The sequence below is a fragment of the Scyliorhinus canicula genome, chromosome 4 (assembly GCF_902713615.1).
Source record: "Scyliorhinus canicula chromosome 4, sScyCan1.1, whole genome shotgun sequence".
NCBI classification, from domain to species: Eukaryota; Metazoa; Chordata; class Chondrichthyes; order Carcharhiniformes; family Scyliorhinidae; genus Scyliorhinus; species Scyliorhinus canicula.
In genome coordinates this window covers 66,016,884-66,042,164 of record NC_052149.1, presented here as the reverse complement: position 1 = coordinate 66,042,164, position 25,281 = coordinate 66,016,884, and the positions used below count along the sequence as shown (strand labels likewise).

At 46.7% G+C, this 25,281-nt stretch overlaps 1 protein-coding gene across 3 annotated transcripts in view; it reads left to right on the top strand.

Moving 5' to 3' along the window:
- Nucleotides 1–22,728, top strand: part of LOC119964641 (cytochrome P450 4B1) — a 158,740-nt gene extending 136,012 nt beyond the window's left edge. The window contains exons 9-12 of one of the 3 annotated variants that reach the window (XM_038794384.1): nt 130–263; nt 12,033–12,097; nt 13,580–13,662; nt 19,381–22,728. In XM_038794384.1, coding sequence (XP_038650312.1) covers nt 130–263; nt 12,033–12,097; nt 13,580–13,662; nt 19,381–19,549 — 451 coding nt within the window. In that variant the 3' untranslated portion in view covers nt 19,550–22,728. Of the gene's footprint in view, nt 1–129; nt 264–1,809; nt 2,230–3,304; nt 3,330–12,032; nt 12,098–13,579; nt 13,663–19,380 lie in introns of those variants that run through there. The other 2 variants (XM_038794386.1, XM_038794385.1) reach the window with 2 other exon arrangements.
- The last annotated feature ends 2,553 nt before the right edge of the window (nt 22,729–25,281 follow it).

Here is a 25,281-nt window from a genome sequence, read left to right as displayed (position 1 = left end):
TGGACCCCTCAGCTTGATGGCAAGTTATGATACTATCAGGTGCTAACAAATTTATACCACTCTGCTTTAAGTATTTGCACACACATTCACCCTTGCCTTACTAAGTCACATCCTTCTGTTCCTTGGCAGGGAATTGCTCAGTAAGATGCCTTACATTACAATGTGCATAAAGGAGTCTCTGCGACTATGCCCCCCTGTCCCAGGAATATCCAGGAGGCTGACCAAACCAATGACTTTCTTTGATGGGAGGACAGTTCCTGAAGGTTTCATTTCTAAGTACATTTTTGATATTAGAGAATTCTTATTAAACTCTGATTTACAAACAGGAGCGTGGAACTTTGAGTTTAACCTTACAGGTGGATTCCAAATTTCCAGGTCTTCTTTTGACTTTTTCCACCTCTACTCTTTTAACTTGTGTTAGCCATCATTCTGTATGGTATTAAATGGATTAATAGAAGGCAGCAGGGTAGCATGGTGGTTAGCATAAATGCTTCACAGCTCCAGGGTTTCAGGTTCGATTCCCGGCTGGGTCACTGTCTGTGTGGAGTCTGCACGTCCTCCCCCTGTGTGCGTGGGTTTCCTCCGGGTGCTCCGGTTTCCTCCCACAGTCCAAAGATGTGCGGGTTAGGTGGATTGGCCATGCTAAATTGCCCGTAGTGTCCTAATAAATGTAAGGTTAAGGGGGGGGGGGGGGTTGTTGGGTTACGGGTATAGGGTGGATACGTGGGTTTGAGTAGGGTGATCATGGCTCGGCACAACATCGAGGGCCGAAGGGCCTGTTCTGTGCTGTACTGTTCTATGTTCTATGTTCTAAGGCCTCTGTCACTCTCAAATTAAGGACAGTGGGCAGGTTCCTGAGGCAGATCATGCAGTAGGGGGGTCCTCAGCACTGGATGGACAGCAGCCCTATTGATTGGGGTCGGTAATGCTGTGCACCACCTTGGCCTTCCCGCTTGCTAGCAGGAGGCCACCTATAAGCTGCTGTGGGTTTCCAACTCAGTAGTGGGCCAGGCCAAGCCAGCGAGATCCTGCTTAATTGGCTACCCAACACTGCTAGGCGAGTAGCCACTGCAGTGTTAACCCTGTCTCCTTGCAGGGCTCGACAGACTGGTTGCAAGGATGTTGTTTCCTCTGGCTGGGATGTGGAGGTCTAGAATAAGGGGTCACAGTTTCAGGATATGAGTTAGGCCATTTCAGACTGAGATGAGGAGGAACTTTTTCACTCAGGGTGGTGAATCTGTAGAATTTGCTACCACAGAAGACTGCGGAGGCCACGTCACTGAATCTATTTGAGAAGAAAAAAGGTAGATTTCTAGACTCTAAAGATGGTAACGGGTATTGGGAGAGCTCACCAGTATGGCTTGAGATAGAGGATCAGCCATGAATGGCCGAGCAGGCTCAAAGGGCAGAATGACCTACTCCTGCTTCTATTTTCTATGTTTCTATGGTTACTTGGAGGTGGAAACATATTGGGGAGCAGGCCAGATGTACAAGTTTCAAATAGTGTTCCCGATCCTGCTGCCAAACCTTCCTCTGTGAGACAGGGCGGATTCTTCCTGTAGTGGTGGATTCAAGAATTTTTCCTGTGCTTAAATGTAGCAAACTCACACTGCCCTGTCGAGTATGAGAACATATGAACATACAAACATGCAGAAGTAGGCCATTCGGCACCTCGAGCCCGCTTCATCATTTGATAAGATCATGGCTGATTTGTTTCTGCTCCATCTACTCCTGATAACATTGCCTAATAAGAATCTATTTACCAACAGATTGCTGAATGCTAACCAACTGTTTTCTTTCTTCTGTTAGGTTTGCAAACAAAGAACCAATAGGTTTTCTGCCTAAGTGGTGACCTGTGTTCACACAGAGAATATGGATTATGCTCAAATCAAACACCGTTTTGCTATGTCAATTATGCTATGACAATACGTTCTGTTAAAAATAAACATGGTACAAGGATAATATTAGATATGTATGTCCATCAAGGGCTGCTGTGGTCCTCTAGGAAAGCAACTAGCCGATTTTGAACAATGTAGGTCTTTCGTTGTATTTGATGCCCACCCCGCTACCATTGTGCATATGGAGAAATTTCACCGGATTAATGATTCAGGCTGCTTGTGCTGTGATTATTCAGCACCCTGAAGAAATTGAACCATTTGTAATATCCTGCACTCTGTTCTGCTAAGACGGGCAGAGCATATGATAGTGAAAATTATACTTGGTTTGTTATCAATTTATTTCATTCCTGCTTATCATTGCTCTTCACTCATCAGGGAAATGGATTATAGTTCAACCCAATTCAGAAAGTTATAGGTAGATTTTAATTGTAGGCCTGGAACATTCTGCCAGCAGGAAGCCCAAGCCATTTTGAGGTATGCATACCAGGTACAGCTTTGACAAAGAGTTAGCTCCCTTCTCTCTCCACAAATGCGGTCAGACTTGCTGAGATTGTCCAGTGTTTTCTGTTTTTGTGCCATGTACATCATTGGACCCTTAATTACATTCAGCAATGAGACTGGTGTCATTCAATAGTGATACTGCCCAGTGGAAAACAGTGAATATGACAGTGGAACAGTAATGGGGCAGTTGAATATTGGTACAAGGTGTCAATCACTGTCAGGTCACATTGTTGAATCTAGAGTAATTTTCTTCTAGTCTGTGTGCCTTAGTCGACTTCTGATGAGTATGCTCTAATCTACCATTGTGACATTTTTTCAATTTCGGTTAGTGGGACAATGCTATTTTAGCATTAAATCAACAGTCTTGTGCTTTGGCCTCTTGTCACTGAATAACTGGTCAGCAGATTTTGTGGATATAATTTACAGGCCTTAGGAATCCTGGCAGCTAAAGGGAAGTGAGATCTGCTTCGTAAAAGAAGTAAATGTCTTTGTAGCACTGCATATGGGTCAGGAGAAGTAGCAATGCTTCCTGCCTGTCTGTCAAGCTTACCTGCTTTCCTTCCTGGCATTGGAGCTCCTCACCCAGATCCAAATACCACGCACACTAGAATCAACCTACCCAGAAGAGAGACTAGTACTGAATGTTGCTCAAGCTACTGAGGTGAAACACCAAAATCTAACTCACCCCGCTATCCAACACTAATATATATATATATATATATTTTAATTGTTTAGAGTGCAGCAAAAACAGTTCTCCTCAATGTGGAACAAAAATCTTCCTGTGCTTTTAAACCACTTTTGAAATGGTAATGTAATGGATCAATTCTGTATTTTAATATACAAAGATACTGTGTGCATCATCACAGAAAGTGAAACAACATCACATGATTTTCTCTCCCATGCAGCATTGTGGCAGATGTAGCCAGACAAGTAAGAAATCTCATGCTTTAATATTGTGATGAACGGTATTAATAACTGCTGTAAACGCTACCTGACCTTTAATACCTTGCCCTTTTAAGAGGCTTGGAACCCTGGGGGACTCCGCCTCTGGCTACGCCCCCAGGAAACGGTATATAGGGTAAGGCTCCATGTGGCGAGCACACTTCTCTCGGATGCTGTCCTGTTCTCTGTAGATTAAAACCTTTTGATTACCGACCTCGCTCTCGCGTCGTAATTGAGGGTGCCTCAAATATAATAATAATAATATTAATAATCACTTATTGTCACAAGTAGGCTTCAATGAAGTTACTGTGAAAAGCCCCTAGTTGCCACATTCCAGCGCCTGTTCAGGGAGATTGGTATGGGAATTGAACCCGCGCTGCCGGCCTTGTTCTACATTACAAGCCAGCTGTTCAGCCCACTGTACTAAACTAGCCCCTATATATCTCTGTTGTTGCTGACTCTATATTCGGTATTAGTCAAACAATACCAAGACTATTAAAGAAAGGAGGACTTAATTAGGATTACCTTTGTGTGCCTACTACTCCTTTGCATCAAATAACAGGGTGGGACTACATTTACCAGATAAGGGTTGACTTGCCGCTAATTATCTGCCTCTTCTGATTTTGGAATGGACTTTGATTTGTCAGGAAAAGAGAGGAAGTTTAAGTGATCGATATTTGTACTGTTAAACATTAAAATGAGGTACTATTATAAGTGGCTTGAATTTAAGGAAGGGTAAACCTATAGTTAGATTCATGCTCGACAAAGGTGTTTGTACTGGGGGGGGGGGTGTTGGCTTTAGTTCAGATTGTGCTTTTATTGTGCTGAGAGAGTGTTGTGGCATGAAAAATAAACAATCTGGAAGTGCATAAAGACATTGCTTAGTAAGCAGGGCGCCTTTAGGGTAGGAAAGCATTTTGAGTGTAGGTGTAGCTGAATATAGCAGTTGGTTTCAGAATGTTAGAGAAGGAACATCTCTCTCTGTGTTACAAGAAGAAAAGCTAACTACAGAGTAATGGTTAAGAAAACAAATGCAGGAAACTTAAAGAACAGCTAGTTAAGGAAACTAGAGAAATGAAGAAAAGTTTCCAAGACATCTGAAATTAAAGGATCAAAGAGGAACTACGTCTTGGAGCAAGATACAGCTTATTGAAGTCAAAGTCAGGTCTGGGAAAAGAAGAGCTAGTGAGATTGGTTGCAGACAAACCACATATCTGAAGCAATTGTAAGGTTTGGTGTCCTTATTTCCAGTATTTGAAACAATACTTTTCTATTGGGGGCTGAGTACCTGAGTTTGTGTAAAAGCATTTAAGACAAAGGAAACCTGAAAGGAGAGGCAGTAAACATGGAACTGGAGTTTTTGTTAAAGGTGGAGAGGAAGCTTTGTTTAAAAGGATAGTTAGAAAACCTGAAGTGGATTCTTAGTGCACATGGCTGATGGAAATCATTGTTTGAAAGAAGATTTTAAAGTCTGAGTTTGGAAACATTCATCTGACAATCATCTGGGGAGATTGTGAGAGGAATCTACGGAATATTAGTTGAGTGGCATTGGCCATTTGATACAAAGTGGAGTATTATTTTTGAAATCTGTATACAGTGCATTGGGGGATAAAGGAGCATTGTACTATTTTTCATGTTTATAATTGTTTTTCTTGTTAAAACTAATTAGCAGTCCTGTAACTCTGTTCCTCTACAATTTCTAAAAAAAAAAGTAAAAGTGAAGATCTTTTGAGCTATGGTTCCATTGTGGAATCTTCCTGCCCAGTAGTAACAATAATTGGAATCATAACTAATCTAGATGGTCACTGATATTGCTCGAAACAGGTTGAAGCGTCATGAACATGTACAAAATGACATGTTAGGACTCCAGTGTCAATTTTTGTCTCTGCCTATGTTGCTGATCCTACTTTTAAGATGTGGACAAGCAAGAGGCGGTTATTTTTAGCATACATGGATTGGGTTCCTACAACATGGAAACGCACCACAATATTTCTTTTAATGTATCCTTATTGCTATTTAATTTTAAAACCGGTCCTTCTCTGCTGAGCAAAGAAAATTAAGATGGCTGCTACAAGTCACCTCATCAAAGGACGTACTGGCGCTGGAGGGTGTGCAGAGGAGATTCACTAGGTTAATCCCAGAGCTGAAGGGGTTGGATTATGAGGAGAGGTTGAGTAGACTGGGACTGTACTCGTTGGAATTTAGAAGGATGAGGGGGGATCTTATAGAAACATTTAAAATTATGAAGGGAATAGATAGGATAGATGCGGGCAGGTTGTTTCCACTGGCGGGTGACAGCAGAACTAGGGGGCATAGCCTCAAAATAAGGGGAAGTAGATTTAGGACTGAGTTTAGGAGGAACTTCTTCACCCAAAGGGTTGTGAATCTATGGAATTCCTTGCCCAGTGAAGCAGTTGAGGCTCCTTCATTACATGTTTTTAAGGTAAAGATAGATAGTTTTTTGAAGAATAAAGGGATTAAGGGTTATGGTGTTCGGGCCGGAATGTGGAGCTGAGTCCACAAAAGATCAGCCATGATCTAATTGAATGGCGGAGCAGGCTCGAGGGGCCAGATGGCCTACTCCTGCTCCTAGTTCTTATGTTCTTATGTTCTTATCATGGTATTGACCCTCTAGGCACTATCCACAAGTGTCTCAAGGACAAAATAATTATGTTTTCATTTTCTGGAAAGTTACACCTTGTTATGCCTAAAGAAGTATCAACAGACTTACATCACACCTGGTGCTGTTCAGACCAATTTCAAAGGGAATTATGGGGTTGCCATTTGCATTTGATAAGCCAACCTTGCTAGCGGAGTCAGTTGGTCTGCTGAAATAATGGCAGCCGAAATGCAAGCTCGTCAACATCACAGAATCATAGAATTCCTACAGTACAGGAGGAGGCAATTTGAGCACGGTAGCATGGTGGTTAGCATAAATGCTTCACAGCTCCAGGGTCCCAGGTTCGATTCCCGGCTGGGTCACTGTCTGTGCGGAGTCTGCACGTCCTCCCCCTGTGTGCGTGAGTTTCCTCCGGGTGCTCCGGTTTCCTCCCACAGTCCAAAGATGTGCGGGTTAGGTGGATCGGCCATGCTAAATTGCCCGTAGTGTCCTAAAAAGTAAGGTTAAGGGAGGGGGGTTGTTGGGTTACGGGTATAGGGTAGATACGTGGGTTTGAGTAGGGTGATCATTGCTCGGCACAGCATCGGGGGCTGAAAGGCCTGTTCTGTGCTGTACTGTTCTATGTTCTATAAGTCTGCACCGACCCTCTGAAAGAGCACCCTTCCCAGGCCAACTCCCCACCGTATCCCCATAACCCCACCCATCCTGCACATCTTTGGACTGTGGGAAGAAGCCGGAGCACCCAGAGGAAACCCGTGCAGACGGGAAGAATGTGCAAACTCCACACAGACAGTCACCCAAGGCCGGAATTTTACCTGGGTCCCTGGCGCTGTAAGGCAGCAGTGCTAACTACAGTGCCACCCCTTTCAACAAATAATGACTGACACCTTTTCAGTCCTGAAACTAAAGTCAATTCCAGACACTTGTTAAAGATCCCTTTTGAAATAATTATGGAGAAGGAAGTCACTGATCTAAGCCTCTGACATTATGAACATTTTAATATTACATCCTTGCCCTTCTCAGCCAGACTGCTGTTTTAACGTCAATTGGACAGAACTCAAGCAGTCAGGCTGGGTAAGCAGTCTCAACCCACCAAAGCCTGCATAATTCTAAAAGTCTCTGATCAACGCCTGCCAAGTGGTCTAATTCATTTTAAGGATTTGATTATCGTCTAACCAGCTAGAAACCAGCTCATTCTTCCAGCGGAGTGGGCAGAGAGGGGAGTGATTTTTTTGGAGGGGAGAGCTGGAAGTAAGCTGAGATTTTGATTTTTTTACTTACTTTTTCTGAGCTTTTTTTTTCTCAGAGCAGCAGGAAACCAGAAGTCAGCCGTGGGGAGAACTGGGAAGGTTTGTATTACCCAATAAATTTGAACGGTGAGGAAACCCGAGACACTACACGTGTACTGTCTCCCACCTTCCCTCTTCCTCTATAACCTAAAAAAAAAACTCAGTGCTGTGAGCAGGTAAGCTATTTACTTTTTTTTTCTTTTTTACTGGGAGACTAAGTAGAGGTGATGGCAGCTAGGGCAGTGGAATGTTCCTCCTGCAGAATGTTCGAGGTAAGGGAGACCACCGGTGTCCTTGCTGACTTCACCTGCGGGAAGTGCAGCCATCTGCAGCTCCTCACAGACCATGTTAGGGAACTGGAACTGGAGCTGGATGAACTGAGGATCATTTGGGAAGCTGAGGGGGTGATAGATAGAAGCCACAGGGACATAGTTACACCTGAGAACAAAGGTAGCTAGGTAACAGTTAGAGGTGGGAAGAGGAGGAAGCAGTCCGAGCAGGGATCCCCTGTGGTTGTTCCTCTCAACAATAAGTATACCGCTTTGGATACTGTTGGGGGGATTACCTACCAGGGGTAGGCTGCAGTGCCTGGGTCTCTGGCACGAGGTCCGGCTCTGGGGCTCAGAAGGGAAGGGGGGAGATTAAGAGAGCACTAGTTATACGGGACACGAAAGTTAGAGGTACAGACCGGCGGTCTGTGGGCACGGGCGAGACTCTCGGATGGTTTGTTGCCTCCCGGGTGCCAGGGTCCATGGCGTCTCGGATTGTGTCTTCAGGATCCTTAAGGGGGAGGGTGAGCAGCCAGACGTCATGGTGCACATTGGTACCAACGACGTAGGTAGGAAAAGGGGTGTGGATGTAATAAACGAGTTTAGGGAGTTAGGCTGGAAGTTAAAAGCCAGGACAGACCGAGTTGTCATCTCTGGATTGTTGCAGGCTAGGAATGGGGAGAAAGTGCAGTTAAACACGTGGCGGCAGGAATGGTGTAGGAGGGAGGGCTTCAGGTATTTGGATTATTGGAGTGCATTCTGGGGAAGGTGGGACCTGTACAAGCAGGACGGGTTGCATCTGAACCAGAGGGGCACCAATATCCTGGGAGGGAGGTTTGCTAGTACTCTTTGGGAGGGTTTAAGCTAATTTGGCAGGGGAATGGGATCCGGGTTTGTAGTCCAGCAACTAAGGTAGCCGATGTTCAGGACGTCAAAGTGTGTAGTGAGGCAGTGGGGAAGGTAACACCGACAAAGGAGAGTACTTGCAGGCATGGAGATGGGTTGAAGTGTGTATATTTCAACCGAAGAAGCATCAGGAATAAGGTGGGTGAACTTAAGGCATGGATCGGTACTTGGGACTACGATGTGGTGGCCATCACAGAAACTTGGATAGAAGAGGGGCAGAAATGGTTGATGGTTATAGATGTTTCAATAAGATTAGGGAATGTGGTAAAAGAGGTGGGGGGTTGGCATTGTTAATTAGAGATAGTATAGCAGCTGCAGAAAGGCAGTTCAAGGAGAATCTGCCTACTGACGTAGTATGGGTTGAAGTGAGAAATAGGAAAGGAGCAGTCACCTTATTGGGAGTTTTCTATACCCCCCCCCCCCCCCCCCCCCCCCCCCATAGCAGCAGAGATGTGGAGGAACAGATTGGGAAACAGATTTTGGAAAGGTGCACAAGTCACAGGGTAGTAGTCATTGGTGACTTCAACTTCCCAATTATTGAGTGGAAACTCTTTAGATTAAATAGTTTGGATGGGGTGATGTTTGTACAGTATGTCCAGGAAGTTTTTCTAACACAGTATGTAGATTGTCCGACCAGAGGGGAGGCCATATTGGATTTGGTACTTGGTAATGAACCAGGACATGTGATAAATTTGTTAGTGGGGGAGCATTTTGGAGATAGTGACCACAATTCTGTGGTAATCACTTTAGTAATGGAGAGGGATAGGTGCGTGCAACAGGGCAAGGTTTACAATTGGGGGAAGGGTAAATACGATGCTGTCAGACAAGAACTGAAGTGCATTAGTTGGGAACATAGGCTATCAGGGAAGGACACAATTGAAATGTGGAACTTGTTCAAAGAACAGATACTACGTGTCCTTGATATGTATGTCCCTGTCAGGCAGGGAAGAGATGGTCGAGTGACGGAACCATGGGTGAAAAGAAAGGTTGAATGTCTTGTTAAGACGAAGAAGGAGACTTATGGAAGGCTGAGGAAACAAGGTTCAGACAGGGCACTGGAGGGATACAAGATAGCCAGGAGGGAACTGAAGAAAGGGATTAGGAGAGCTAAGAGAGGGCATGAAAAATCTTTTGCGGGTAGTATCAAGGAAAACCCCAAGGCCTTTTGCACATATGTGAGAAATATGAGAATGACTACAGCGAGGGTAGCCCCGATCAAGGACAGTAGCGGGAGATTGTGTATTGAGTCTGAAGAGATAGGAGAGGTCTTGAATGAGTACTTTTCTTCAGTATTTACAAACGAGAGGGGCGATATTGTTGGAGAGGACAGTGTGAAACAGACTGGTGAGCTCGAGGAGATACTTGTTAGGAAGGAAGATGTGTTGGGCATTTTGAAAAACTTGAGGATAGACAAGTCCCCTGGGCCTGACGGGATATATCCAAGGATTCAATGGGAAGCAAGAGATGAAATTGCAGAGCTGTTGGCAATTATTTTTTTGTCCTCACTGTCAACAGGGGTGGTATCAGGGGATTGGAGAGTGGTCAATGTTGTGCCCCTGTTCAAAAAAGGGAATAGGGATAACCTTGTGAATTACAGGCCAGTTAATAATGGAAAGGGTACTGAGGGATAGGATTTCTGAGCATCTGGAAAGACACTGCTTGATTAGGGATAATAATGTGGAGATGCCGGCGTTGGACTGGGATGAGCACAGTAAGAAGTCTTACAACAACAGGTTCAAGTCCAACAGGTTTGTTTCAAACACTAGCTTTCGGAGCACTGCTCCTTCCTCCTGAGGAAGAAGCAGTGCTCCGAAAGCTAGTGTTTGAAACAAACCTGTTGGACTTGAACCTGGTGTTGTAAGACTGATTAGGGATAGTCAGCATGGATTTGTGAGGGGTAGGTCTTTCTTCACAAGTTTTATTGAATTCTTTGAGGAGGTGACCAAGCACATGGATGAATGTAAAGGAGTGGATGTAGTGTACATGGATTTTAGTAAGGCATTTGAAAAGGTTCCCCATGTAGGCTTATGCAGAAAGTAAGGAGGCAAGGGATAGTGGGAAATTTGGCCAGTTGGATAACGAACTGGCTAACCGATAGGAGTCAGAGAGTGGTGGTGGATGGCAAATATTCAGCCTGGAGCCCAGTTACCAGTGGTGTACTGCAGGGATCAGTTCTGGGTCCTCTGCTGTTTGCGATTTTCATTAATGACTTGAATGAGGGAGTTGAAGGGTGGGTCAGTAAATTTGCAGACAATACGAAGATTGGTGGAGTTGTGGATAGTGAGGAGGGCTGTTGTCGGCTGCAAAGAGACATAGATTGGATGCAGAGCTGGGCTGAGAAGTGGCAGATGGAGTTTAACCCTGAAAAGTGTGAGGTTGTCCATTTTGGAAGGACAAATATGAAGGCAGAATACAGGGTTAACGGTAGGGTTCTTGGCAATGTGGAGGAGCAGAGAGATTTTGGGGTCTATGTTCATAGATCTTTGAAAGTTGCCACTCAAGTGGATAGGGCTGTGATGAAGGCCTATGGTGTGCTAGCGTTCATTAGCAGAGGGATTGATTTTAAGAGCCGTGAGGTGATGATGCAGCTGTACAAAACCTTGGTAAGGCCACATTTGGAATATTGTGTGCAGTTCTGGTCGCTTCATTTTAGGAAGGATGTGGAAGCTTTGGAAAAGGTGCAAAGGAGATTTACCAGGATGTTGCCTGGAATGGTCTTACGAGGAAAGGTTGAGGGTGACTGGCCTTTTTTCATTAGAACGGAGAAGGATAAGGGGGGACTTGATAGAGATTTATAAGATGATCAGGGAACAGATAGAGTAGACAGAGACTTTTTCCCCGGGTAGAAGAAACCATAACAAGGGGGCATAAATTTAAGGTAAATGGTGGAAGATATCGGGGGGATGTCAGAGATTAGCTCTTTACCCAGAGAGTCGTGGGGGCATGGAATGCACTGCCTGTGGAAGTAGTTGAGTCGGAAACTTTAGGGACCTTCAAGCAGCTATTGGATAGGTACATGGATAATGGTAGAATGATCGGGTGTAGATTAATTTGTTCTTAATCTAGGACAAAAGTTCGGCACAACAAGGGCCTGTTCTGTGCTGTATTTTCTATGTTCTATGTTAAACACATTGGAATGGAATTCCGCCACAAAGGAAACCTCCTCTGACCTCTGACTTTGGTCTCTGGAACTCATTGTGAACTGATATTAATTTTACTGTGGTCTTTACTGTAAAACCTATTTTCTTGATCCCCTTTTACTTTGTGAATGTGAGGTGCGGAGAATGGTGAACACTCCTTTTTCTCTGGGTTTTAAAAGAGTAACATAAACTAACTTTCTGAGTTAATCCTAACTTGAGTTTGTTATGGATTATTGACACAATTGGATCCCAAAACACGCGAGATTGGGAGAACATGTCACCACTTACTCTTTGAAAAAAATCAACTCAGAATACTTTCTGCTTATGGACAGATGGCAAGAGGACACCAATGCACTTTGAGCTGTACCTTTCCTGTCTGTAACACATGAATGACAGGAAAACGATGTGCACTATAGAAAGCAGCATGGCTCTGAAACAGTCGCTAATGTTCATTTGTATTTTCACAGGTTGCCTGGTAGGTGTAAGTGTCTACTGTATTCATAGGAATCCTATGATCTGGGATAATCCAGAGGTAACTTTCTTCGCTGTGACTAGAATATGAAGTGTACATATCATTACCTTAACAACATGTAATCTTTGTATACTGTACACTGGAATCTTTGTATACTGTACCAGTGCCTCCATACTAGAGCTATTTAATTAACCTACAATATCACTGCTAACCAATGACAAGTTTGAAAGCTAAACTTTTAGTTTGAAACTTAAATAGAGACGTATAGCTAAAAACAGCTATTGGATGTAGCTGTCAGATTCATTTTTTACAATGTCACATATATAGGGATATATCACAATAAATATGGTATGATTGATGTAATGATATTATGTATATCTTAACTTTATGAATAAAAAAAGTAGGATAATAGATGGTGCTGCTTAAATATTTTTATATCTAGCACCGTACTGGAATGCAAAGAGCCATAAAAGGAAGAAAGTAAATACAAAATGTAGTTAATAAAGTAGATGTATAGTTTGAATCAGCAGATGTGCTTCCATGGACTTTTTGTATCATTACAGAATGTGAGATACGACCGCTTCCTCCCTCCAGTTTCCTCTGGAGGCCGTGGACTTCTATCACTACCGACTCGCTTTACCTCGAACTCTCTGGTCTTTTACTCTGCTTTATCTTTCTCTTCCACTCTCACATGCTCTTCCCCATTCCAGCTCAATTCCTCCCACCCCTCGCTTCCCCCTTAATTCTACATTTGTTCTACCTACCACCCCTCTCCTCAACTGACCTCCAGCGCGAGTCCTTCATTGTAGCAATTATTGGCTAGCCTTCTAATACTGCTCAACTTGAAGACTGCACTCATCCTTGACTCGCCATATACAGTTCTAGGGAAGATTGGCTCACGTACATGAGGAATGTTATCATTTGGCACAAACTAATTAATATGAAGCTGTTAGCACTGTTGCTTCACAGCACCAGGGTCCCTGGTTCGATTCCCAGTTGGGTCGCTGTCTGTGCGGAGTCTGCGTGGGTTTCCTCCGGGTGCTCCGGTTTCCTCCCACAAGTCCTGAAAGATGTCCTGTTAGGCGAATTGGGCATTTTGAATTCTACCTCTGTGTACCCGAACAGGCACCGGAGTGTGGTGACGAGAGGATTTTGATAGTAACATCATTGCAGTGTTAATGTAAGCCTACTTGTGACATTAACAAAGATTATTAAGATTATTATATGGAATTAACCTCATTCATGAGTAGGTGTAACAAGATCCTTCAGTAGGATACTGAATTACCCAGCTCCTGTCTTTTGAGATGAATTCCAAGTTCAGTTTCTGTCAGAATATCTTTTGAGTTAATAATAAATTGAACCATAGCTGGTTTAAAGTAATGTAGCTAATGCAATTCTAGTTTAAACCAGTACTGACAAGTGAATTCTTTACTGATATGGTTCACAATTACCGAGTAACTGCCAATGTCTGTGTGCACTTGATATCTCATAAAGAATGTTGTTCTGAACAAAACTGATTGATAATGCCTTGTTTTGTTTTAGGTGTTTGACCCTTTAAGATTTTCCCCCGAAAATTCAGCAAACAGACATACACATGCCTTCATACCTTTCTCTGCTGGACCTAGGTAGGAAAGTATTTCAAATATTAGTGAAATAGAGCTCAGATTGTCAATTCTTGGGCAAATTAATTTATCCCAAGAGACCTGGCTCATTGTTGATCAAATGGGTGGATCCCAGTTCACTGGAATAGTTTCAAATTCTTTGTTAATCTTGACTCACACTTGATATTGGGAGTTACTGCAGAAAGCAGCAGGGTGGAACAGTGGGGGTGGCACGGTGGTTAGCGCCGCTGCCTCACAGCTCCAGGGACCGGGGTTGAATTCCAGCCTCAGGTGACTGTCTGTGTGGACTTTACACTTTCTCCCCGTGTCTGCGTGGGTTTCCTCCAGGTGCTGCGTTTCCACCCACAGTCCAAAGATGCAGGTGTTCAGTGGATTGGCCATGCTAAATTGTCCCTTAGTGTCCAACGGTTAGGTGGGGTTATGGGGTTACAGGGATAGGGTGGGGGATTGGACCTGAGTGGGGGGCTCTTTCAGAGGGTCCGTGTAGACTCGATGGGCCGAGTGGCCTACTTCTGCACTGTAGGGATTCTATGTAAAGGTCAGTTTCATGGAAAAATAAAAATGTACCATTCCTGTTATGTTTTGAGAGCTCACACCTCCCACAGTCGGATCTATTGTTTAAAATTATAGTTGTGACTTCGGTTGCGGTGATGCGGAGCTCAGCCGCATGTTCGCCGGCTCCCGCTATTTTCGGACTTTTGGGCTCTTTTTAGGACCCGTAACGGCGCTGGGCGGACTTTTCCCGGTGTGGGAAGACATCACCTACGCTTCTCTGCTGGTGGATGGACTGGACCAGGAGCGGGGCGGTTAAAAAATCGTCTCTGGAGCAGAGAAAGGTGCGAGGGAGGAAGACCAAGATGGCGGCGGGCGGGGAATCGGCAGCATGAAAGCAGTGGGCGCAGGAGCAGCAGGAGCTGCTTCATCGCTGCTTCAGGGAGCTGAAAGCTGAGCTGCTGGAACTGCGAAAGGCCTCACTTGACAAGTTCACGGTGATCCAGACGGCCCAGGGGGCAGAGATCCGCGAGGTCCGGCAAAAGGCCTCGGAGAATGAGGACGAAATCCTAGGCCTGGCGGTGAAGGTTGAGGCGCACGAGGCGCTCCACAAGAAATGGCAGGCGAAGCTGGAGGAGATGGAGAACCGCTCACGGCGGAAGAATTTGCGGATCCTGGGCCTCCCGGAGGGGCTGGAGGGATCGGACTTGGGGGCCTACGTGGTCACGATGGTGAACTCGCTAATGGGAGCAGGGTCCTTCCAAGGGCCCTTGGAGCTGGAGGGGGGCCCATCGAGTGTTGGTGAGAAAGCCCAGGCCGAACGAGCCGCCAAGGGCAGTGCTGGTGCGGTTTCACCGCTTCGTCGACCGAGAATGTGTGCTGAGGTGGGCCAAGAAGGAGAGGAGCAGCAGGTGGGAGAATGCAGAGGTCCGAACTTACCAGGACTGGAGTGCGGCGGTGGCGAAAAAAAGGGCCGGTTATAACCGGTCGAGGCAGTGCTGCACAAGAGAGGGGTGAAGTTTGGCCTGTTACAGCCGGCGCGCTTCTGGGTCACTTATAAGGACCGCCAGTATTACTTTGACTCCCCGGAAGAGGCCTGGGCCTTTGTCCAGGCAGAGAAGCTGGACTCGAACTGAGGATTGAGTGGGGGGTTGGGGACTGATGTACAGTGTTTGGAGGCTCGGTTCACCCTTGTTCTTTTGTGTTGGCTTTTGTTTTTCTTTTTCCTGTGGGGAAGCTTGTGGGATGTTTTGTAGGCCCGTGGTCGCGCGTTTTGGGTCGAGGGGTGGGGTTTGAGCTGGAGGCGCGGGCTGTTTCCCGCGCTGGAGTCGGAATGGGAGGGGACTGTGCCGGGCCCGGGGTTCTGATGAACCCGATGGGTTCCCGGTTGAATTTTATCAGACGTTTTCAGACCTGCTGGGCCTGTTGCTAGTGAGGACGTTGAATGAGGCAAGGGAGGGAGGGGGGGGGGCTTTGCCCCCGATGATGTCCAGGGCACTGATCTCACTGATCCTGAAGCGGGATAAGGACCCCCTTCAGTGTGGATCATATAGGCCGATTTTGCTCCTCAATGTGGATGCGAAACTGCTGGCCAAGATATTGGCCAGGAGGGTGGAGGATGTGGTGCCGTAGGTTATTCACGAGGATCAAACGGGTTTTGTGAAGGGGAGGCAGTTGAACGTTAATGTGCGGAGGCTTCTCAATGTCATAATGATGCTGGCGGTGGACGGAGGCGGAGATAGTGGCGTCGATGGATGCAGAGAAGGCCTTTGACAGGGTGGAGTGGGGATACCTTTGGGAGGTTTTGAAGAGTTTCAGGTTTGGTGAGGGATTTACTAGGTGGGTGAGGCTGTTGTATGATGCCCCGGTGGCGAGTGTGGTGACGAATGGGAGGAGGTCGGAGAACGTTCGGTTCTACCGGGGGACGAGGCAGGGTGCACCCTGTCTCCCCTGCTGTTTGCATTGGCGATCGAACCCCTGTCCTTGGCGCTGAGGGAATCGAGGAACTGGAGGGGATTAGTGCGGGGAGGGGGATAGTGCAGGGGAGGGGGGGTGGGGGGAGCATCGGCTGTCGCTGTACGCGGACAAATTATTGTTGTACGTGGCAGACTCAGTAGGGGGGATGCCGGAGGTGATGAGGATTCTTGGGGAGTTCGGAGACCTCTCTGGGTATAAGCTCAACGTGGGGAAGAGTGAGCTGTTTGTGGTGCATTCGGGGAACTAGGAGGGAGAGCTAGGGGAGCTTCCGCTGAAAAGGGCAGAGAGGAGCTTCAGATACCTAGGGGTCCAGATAGCTAGGAGCTGGGGGAGCCCTGCATAGGCTCAACTTCACGAAGCTGGTGGAGCAGATGGAGGAGGAGTTTAGGAGATGGGATGTGTTGCCACTCTCCCTAGCGGGCAGGGTCCAGTCGGTCAAAATGACGGTGCTCCCGAGGTTTCTGTTCCTCTTCCAGTGTCTACCTATCATGATCCCGAAGGCTTTTTTCAGGAAGGTCAGTAGGAGTATTACGGGGTTTGTGTGGGGGCAGAAGACCCCGAGGGTGAGGAAGGTATTCCTGGAGTGGGGTAGGGAAGTGGGGGGATTGGCGCTGCCCAACCTATGTGGGTACTACTGGGCTGCGAACGTGGCAATGATATGTAGATGGGTGATGGAGGGGGCCCCTCCATGGGTGATGGAAGAGGTTGGAGGCGGCGTCCTGTGTGGGCACGAGCCTAGAGGCGCTGGTGACGGCGCCGTTGCCGCTCCCCCCAACAAGATATTCTACGAGTCCGGTAGTGGTGGCTACCCTCAAAATCTGGGGGCAGTGGAGGAGGCATAGGGGGGGCGGTGAAGGCTTCAGTTTGGTCCCCGATATGGGGGAACCACCGGTTTGTACCTGGGAGGATGGACGGAGGGATTTTGAGTTGGCACAGGGCAGGTATCAGGCAGATGGGGACCTTTTTCTCGATGGGAGGTTTGCGACCTTAAAGGAGTTGGAGAGGAGGTGGGGTCTCCCCCCAGGGAATACCTTCAAGTATATGCAGATTAGGGCATTTGTTAAGCGGCAGGTGGCGGAGTTCCCGCTGTTGCCGCCAAGGGGGGTTCAGGACAGGGTGCTCTCGGGGACGTGGGTCGGTGAGAGGAGGATCTCGGCAATCTACCAAGTGATGCAGGAGGGGGAGGAGGCCTCGGTGGAAGAGCTGAAAGAGAAGTGGGAGGAGGAGCTGGGAGAGGAGATCAATGAGGGGACGTGGGCGGATGCTTTGGGGAGGGTGAATTACTCCTCTTGCGTGCGGCTTAGTTTAATCCAACGAAAGGTGCTGCATAGGGCACATATGACGGGGACAAGGCTGAGCCGGTTCTTTGGGGGAAGAGGACAGGTGTGGCAGGTGTTTGGGGAGCCCAGCAAACCACACCCACATGTTCTGGGTGTGTCCTGCGTTGGAGGACATTTGGAGAGGTGTTGCGGGGACCTTGTCAAGGGTGGTTAGCTCCAGGGTGGAGCCGGGCTGGGGGCTCGCAATTTTCAGGGTAGCATCGGAGCCGGGATTGCAGGAGGCGAAAGAGGCCGGTATTCTGGCCTTTGCGTCCCTGGTAGCCCGGCGCAGGATTCTTCTACAGTGGAAGGATGCAAAGCCCCAAAGCGCGGACTCCGGGATCAGCGACATGGCTGGGTTCATCAAATTGGAGAGGGTCACGTTTGCCCTCGGGGTCGGTGCAAGGGTTCTTCCGGTGGTGGCAGCCGTGGCAGAGCGTTAGGGGGTGGTCAACTTCAGCAGCAACCCGGGGGGGGAGATGGGATGGGAGAAATGGGTGGGGGGGTTATTTGTTCGCTATGGGGGATGGGTGTATGGTTTCATGCTCATTATTTTTGTTAATTTATTGCTTTTGTATTGGGGGGGGGGTTACTGTTTTTCTTTGTTTTGTTGGTTAAAATTTGTTGAAAATTTGAATAAAAAATTATTTTAAAAATAAAATAAAATTGTAGTTGTAAAATTTCATTTTCCATTGTGCAGAATGGAATTCAGGAACCTTTCTAGTAATGCTAAGTGACCAACCTTTGTTTTCGTACCTCACAGTGGTGCCAACTATACAATCGGAGCATGTGGATGGGGGAGGGGGGTTGATGGGGGGAGTTGATTATGCTGGAGAGGAAGGAATGAAAACACCTGACAATGCTGCATGAACTGTGTGATACCAACATCAACGTCTGCTGACTGCCTTCATGGCGGCTTTTGTGAGGAATTTCCTGTGATGCAGATTGCGTTCTCTAGCTAATGTGCTCTAACGTCTGTGATAATAATGTCTCAAATTCTAAGAGGCATTTGGCATTCTAGACAATTAGAACTTTAGGAATTGGACATAGAGAAAATTAAGCTGGAGTTTTGGGAACAGGGGCAAACATAGTTTCATGGGATGAGGTTGGAATAATAAAGGGTAACTGTATTTTACAGAGTGGCTTTATGATAGTAAACATTGGTGTACTCCATGGGCACGATCTACCGTCCACATTGCGCCCATGCGGCAGAGCAGCCGCTAGATTATGGGAGATCCCTCTTCTGGGATATACCCGGCTCGCCCCGCCTCGCAAGATCTAACATGATCTCACGAGACAAAACAATCTGAATCCTGCCCATTATGGGCGGGATCACAATCTGGAAAATCTGCATATTAAAGCGAGTCTCGCCCTAATATGCGCTCACCTGATCTACTGAGGCCCTACGATCTAACCCCTTCACCTCAGAGAACTTGTGCGAGTGCGGTTCAGTACTGTCCCCCACAATTGGGTATCAGATGACGAGCGTCGGGAAACATCCACCTAAGTGCGCTCATCACGGGACTTTGTTGCAATTTGGTTAGATCGTGCCCCATACCTGTTTCTTTCTAGATCTCCTTGTTTTTTGGGTTTTATGCTTTGTAACTGCTATTGAGAGGCAATTAGGAGCTGAGATTTGGTAGGAAATTCCTCTCCAGCAACATTATAAATCAGACCATTGAACTGTTGACTGCATCCCGTATTTATATACTCACTGAGAGGAACTTATTTAATTGAAGTGATTTAAATCTGCATTTGGCTGGTAAAGTGTAAAACTCAGGGATAGTTAAATCTGAGAGGCACTATTAAATATGTTGGTACTGCTCCATTCATAATTAGGAGTTTGTAGTAACTCAATAAAATATATTTCTGGTTTAAAAGATTTCTCATGGTGTTGGATTCAAAACATACCTCCTTTTTCACTTTTTTGCAGGAACTGCATTGGTCAGCACTTTGCCATGAACGAAATGAAGGTGGCTCTTGCGATGATTCTTAACCGGTTTGAATTGGAAATTGATGAATCAAAACCACCAATAAAAATACCTCAGCTAGTCCTTCGATCCAAAAATGGAATACACCTGAAGATTAAAAAAGTAGACTGACACCAGCTGCAAGAATAAATAAATTTGGGAAAACTTAAGAAAAGTAAAAATTTCAAAACCAGAAGGATAAATCAGTAAGCAAGACAATTGTGACAAAATTAATGTGGTGGTAAAGAGCATTTTAAAAAATGGAATACATGCATTGGAAGTGTTTATTAACAGTATAGTTTCATAAATATGTTCATGTTGGAATCTCGGCATGGGTTCAACACATCTCAGAAAATGTAAGCACATTATCTTTGATTCCCACATCATTATATTTCTGCCTTGCATATCATATATCTCATGTATTATCTGTTCATTATGGATAGCTTTATTTTGTTTCCATCTGCTGTTGATGGCGAATATCTTGGTACATTTTATAGCCAGACAACTTCATGCAATCGATGCATGAGGATATCTCAACAATTGACTATTGTGGTTGATTTATTTCAAAGTATCCAAGCAATAATTGTAGATTGCTGGAAAGCAACTGTACCTCTTAATTATCACTTGAGTTAATCAACAACCATAGGCCATAGAGTTTGAACAGGATTATGAACAGAAATTGATTTTGTTTGAATCATTCCATTTCAGTAGAAATTCAATTGGGCACAGCTAAATCCAACCATTATTAGAGAAGGAGGATGTAAAGAACTAACGTTATTCGGAGAAAATAGTTTTTTCTATTGGAACTGTTCACTTTTTCCAATGCGGACTGAATGTACAAAAGGATGTGTCCATAGATCATGGACGGATGGGGACAAAGTAAAAGTGGTTGTTGGCCTTGTTCACCTCCGTAACCCAATCTGTAATGACTCTTTGCAAATTGCTCCATTGTGGGAGAAATCAAGATTGTGTTTCATCCAATTGTTTGACACGGGTGGGTATTTGGTATCCTCAGATTCTCAGTTCTCTGGACCCCAATAATGCCTGTGGTTCTCATATCATCCTTTCACCAGCTTCATTATGTCTGACTCTGAATTTTCCCCTGGACTTTCCAATCTATTTAACTCCCAGTCCACCATTTATCAGATAAACACAGCATCAATGTAACATTTTTACCAGCAGCTGGAGTGCCAGTCTGTAATCTTTAAGTGCCAAAGGAATGACATTTTCCTCAAAGGTGGTAGTTCTTTCAGCATAAGCTGTTAAAGGGAAAAGATGCTACTTGGGAAAATACTTTCAATTCAAAGCAATGTTACTGATAAGTGATGGATTATTTAATGATTGGATATTATATTTCTTTAGGAAGTGTAATAATGTTAATATTCTGACCTAAACATTAGGAGATCTTTGATAAATAATATGATTAAAATAAAGTGCAGCAGCATTTTGCCTTGAAAGCTCTTCTCTTCCAGCCATTTTCCCTTAAAACTTTGTAGCAGCAACTTAACATCTTAAACTATCTTCCAAACTTCAGTTGAAAAAGTTGTTATCTGAAAACCTTTACTTACTACTGTTAAATTTATGATTTGAAGCTTCCACCTGGCTGAGGAGGGGGTTCTGAACTAAATTATGAACCTGTATGATGAGAATAAAATAACTTTAAAACTAAATATTGAGGCTAATAAACTGTGCATCGAGCAATGCAGTATCACCATAAATCTGTTAGGATTCCAACAGGGTTACCAGAAATTGGGCTGGCAGCCAAATATGTTGCTTCCTATCTCTAACCCAAGCTTCGAGTGGCATTTTTTGGGGTAGAATATGGTTCTTGACATTAGAGAGCGTAGGGAGAGTACAGCAGGCAATTCCCTTCTGTCCAGCTCAGGTTGGCCAAGTGATCAGTACACATTAGGCAGACAAGCCCTCCTCCTGACTTGGACATTTCCAGAAGTTGCCGATTGTGGTGATCCACCACTGTGTAATTGTGTGTGTGCCTGTGTTAGGAGATGTACAGCAGTACCTGCAATACAGGTTTGCTGGTAGCCCCTGCCGGCTAGCTCCGCCCACAGGGAGCAGTATAAATATGTATGAGTTCACCTGAGCTGCCATTCTACCAGCTGCAGTCAGAGGATAAACATCTAACTGTAATAAAGCCTCTCTTGTACCGATTCGAGTCTTTAAGTGCAATTGATAGCACATCACAGATCCAGTTGTGTAAGATCTGGGACAGATTTTAAAAATTGATCCATTTGACCAGTGCTGCTGACATCAGTTCACTTGCTGGTTATCAATTTCTCCTCTCTCAGACACTTGCGCAGCTCCCAGTGTGCCATGGGCACTTCCCAGTTATTTATGCAGGAATCTGTCATTGACTGCGGCTACTTCAGCAGAATCAGGAACAGAAATTTCCAACAGGCACTCAGTGGCATCTAATACTGGTGGACCAGTTTTGTCCCATTTTTTTCATAGTTTGTAAATTGATCAGTGGCTTGACACAAATGTTTCTGCAGATTATTGCTCCATTAATTTTCAGATTTTCTTGGATCCAGTAAACCAATTTTTTAACACATACATTGATAGTAATCACTTACTGGCGATGTATGCAAGATAACGTGATCAAAGAGCTTTTTCCTGGTGAAACATATTCCAATGAGGAGGATGAATGCTTGTTATAATTTTTCCAGCATTTTCAAAACGAACTTAGCAAAGCATAGCGCAAAAAGACACCTCAATTATCAGAGTAAAACTGGCACAGCTACAATGATCTTGCGGTAAATCCCGAGATGATTATTTCATAGGAATCAGATGGCAGTGAAGGTGTTTTATGTCTTACATCCACCCTGTGCTTTACTGATGACTTAAGAGACACTAAAACATTAATGCAGACACAATTGCAGAAAATGTGCAACATTAAATAATGGACAAGTTTCAAGAGGTGAAGCAGTAGCAATGATGATCTTAACATACCAGTTTTAATCCAGACATACTAGCCGGAATAAAATACAGTCTTTCCTAAAAATAATATTGTCTAGATTTCAAAATTGAGTTTTGTATTGAGAAACAACTTTCCACCTCTTGTAGTTTTAAATCTGAGGAAAAGTTAGTTGACCTGGAGCTAGCCTCATCCCAAAACAAGAATCTGTTTCAGCTTGAAAACAAATGGTCTAAGTAACACCATAAAGAAATAATGGCTTATCGCAACTCTTCATCCGTTTATGATTGAGCAAATACATCAAAGAGAAGTTAGATGTTTTATTATGTTTTGTTGCTTGCTATTTTGGATTATTAATAAAGAAGTTAATTTGTTAATATTTTTGGTGTCGTACATTGTCGTACTGAGTTAAAAATAATTAAAGCAGGAATACTACCAAAACAATTGGTCATATCATAAACACAATGAAAGAGAGTTACATTCAGCTGTCAAAATTGACATTAGAACTTAAAGATCACAAGGAAATGATATACCTCTGCAAGGGAAAGTCTTTGAGAGCTGAAAAGATGATATACAAACATATTGATAATATTTTTTATTGTCACAAGTAAGCTTACATTAACACTGCAATGAAGTTACTGTGAAAAGCCCTTCGTCGCCACATTCCAGCTGTTCGGGGACACAGAGGGAGAATTCAGAATATCCAATTCACCTAAAAGCACGGGCGCGATTCTCCCAACGGGAGACTGAGGGCGCGATTCTCCGCTGCCCACGACGGGTCGGAGAATAGCGGGAAGGCCTTCCCGACGTTTTTCCCGACCTCCTGCTGTTCTCCCCCCCCCCCCCCCCCCCACGGCCACCCCACGACACGAATCGCTGCTCGCCGTTTTTTTACGGCGAACAGCGATTCTCCCCTAGCCGATGGGTCGAGTTCCCAGGCCTTTAGGGCCATTTTCACGAACGCAAACACACCTGCTCTCACCGTTCGTGAAAACGGCCGCAAAGTGCCATTCCCGACAACCATGGCACCGATTGGCACGGCCGCGGGGTGGCATGGGCCCGTGATCGGTTGGCACCGATCGCGGGCAGCGGGTCCGAAACCCGCGCACTCTTTGTTCCTCCGCCGCCCCGCAGGATCAGTCCGCGGGGCGGCTGAGGGCATGACGGCCCGCGCATGCGCGGGTTTGACGCATATGCGTGATGATGTCATCTGCGCATGCGCGGGTTGGAGCCCTCCAATCCGCGCATGCGCGGCTGATGTCATAGTGCGCGTCAGCCGCCGTAAACCTTGGCGCGCGGGCTTAGCGACAGTCGCTAAGCCTGCGATGCCGTGCTTCGCAGGGCCGCGCTGCTAGCCCCGACCAGGGGGGAGAATCGGGTCCCGGGAGGGGGCGTGGAGGCTGCCGTGAAACACGGCCAGTTTCACGGCAGCCTTTACGACTCTCCGCATTTGCGGAGAATCGCACCCTGAGTGCCGAAGCCGGAGTGAAACCTGGAGTGTTTCACTCCGGCGTCGGAGGCTGCTCCTTGCCCCCTATTCTCCCCCCCCCCCCCCCCCCCCCCCCCCCCGGGCTAGGAGCGGCGTTGCGCGAATCTCGGGTGCCGGGCCTTGACGCTTGCGTCAAAGCGGCGCGCCAAGAATGACGCGGCTGGTGGCGCCTAAGTGACGTCAGCCGTGCATGCGCAGGTTGGTCGGCTCCAACCCGCGCATGCACGGTTGCCGTCTTCCCATCCGCTGCCCCTCAAGACATGGCAGCTTGATCTTGCGGGGCGGCGGAGGGGAAAGAGTGCGTCTCTTAGAGACGCAGGCCCGACGATCGGTGGGCAACGATCACGGGCCAGCTACCTCACGAGCACGCCCTTGGTGCTCGATCCTCTCATCCACCCCCCCCCACCCACAAGCCCCACACTTACCTGTCGCGCGATGTTCACGCCGGCAGCGACCAGGTGCAGTTGCTGCTGGCGTCATCCGGTCGGGGTTGTCAGGCCGCTGGGCCCATCCGGGCCGGAGAATCGTCGGTTGCCGGGAAAAACGGCGATTCTCCGAGTGGCGTGTCGCAAAACCCGGCACGCCATTTTGGTGGGGGTGGGAGAATCACGGGGTGTGCCAGGGCGGCGTGGCGTGATTCGCCCGGCCCGCCCGCGATTCTCCCCCCCCCCCCCCCCCCCCCCCCCCGGCGTAGGGAGCGGAGAATCGTGGCCGGAACGTCTTTTGGGACTTGAGTGGGGAAACCGGAGCGCCCGGAGCAAACCCACGCAGACTCCGCACAGACAGTGACTCAAGCCGGGAATCGAACCTGTGACTCTGGAACTGGAAGCAACAATGCTAGCCACTTTGCTACTGTGCCGCCCCAATTTATTATTTATACAGTTTGCATTTATTTGTGTTCAGCCCTGCCTTTTTTAAGTTTTGTATACTGTAGAGCAGCCATTGTTTCTCACCATTTCAGTAATTCTTAATTTGTTCCCTTTCATGGGCGGGGTTCTCCCACAACTGGCCGGATGGTCCGAGGCCGGCACCAGGAGCAGCGCGAACTACTCCAGCATTGGGCCAACCGGAAGTTGTGGAATCCTCCGCAACGTCCGGGGGCTAGGCCGGCGTCGGAAGGGTGGGCGCTGCGCCAACTGGTGATGAGCCAGCGCGAGTTGGCGCATGCGCAGAACTGGCGGTGTGGTTCCGCTCATTCGCAGACCAGCCGCCGTGATTCCTGCGCATGCGCAGGGGGTTCTCCTCCGCGCTGGCCATGGCGGATCCCTACAGAGGCCAGCGCGGAAGGAAAGAATGCCCCCATGACACAGGCCTGCCCGCAGATCGGTGGGCCCCGATCGCGGGCCAGGGCACCATGGGGATCCCCCACCACCCCCCCCTCCCCACTGCCCCCCCCCTCCCCCACAGGGCCAGATCGACCCGTGCCCACGTCCCCGAGGACTG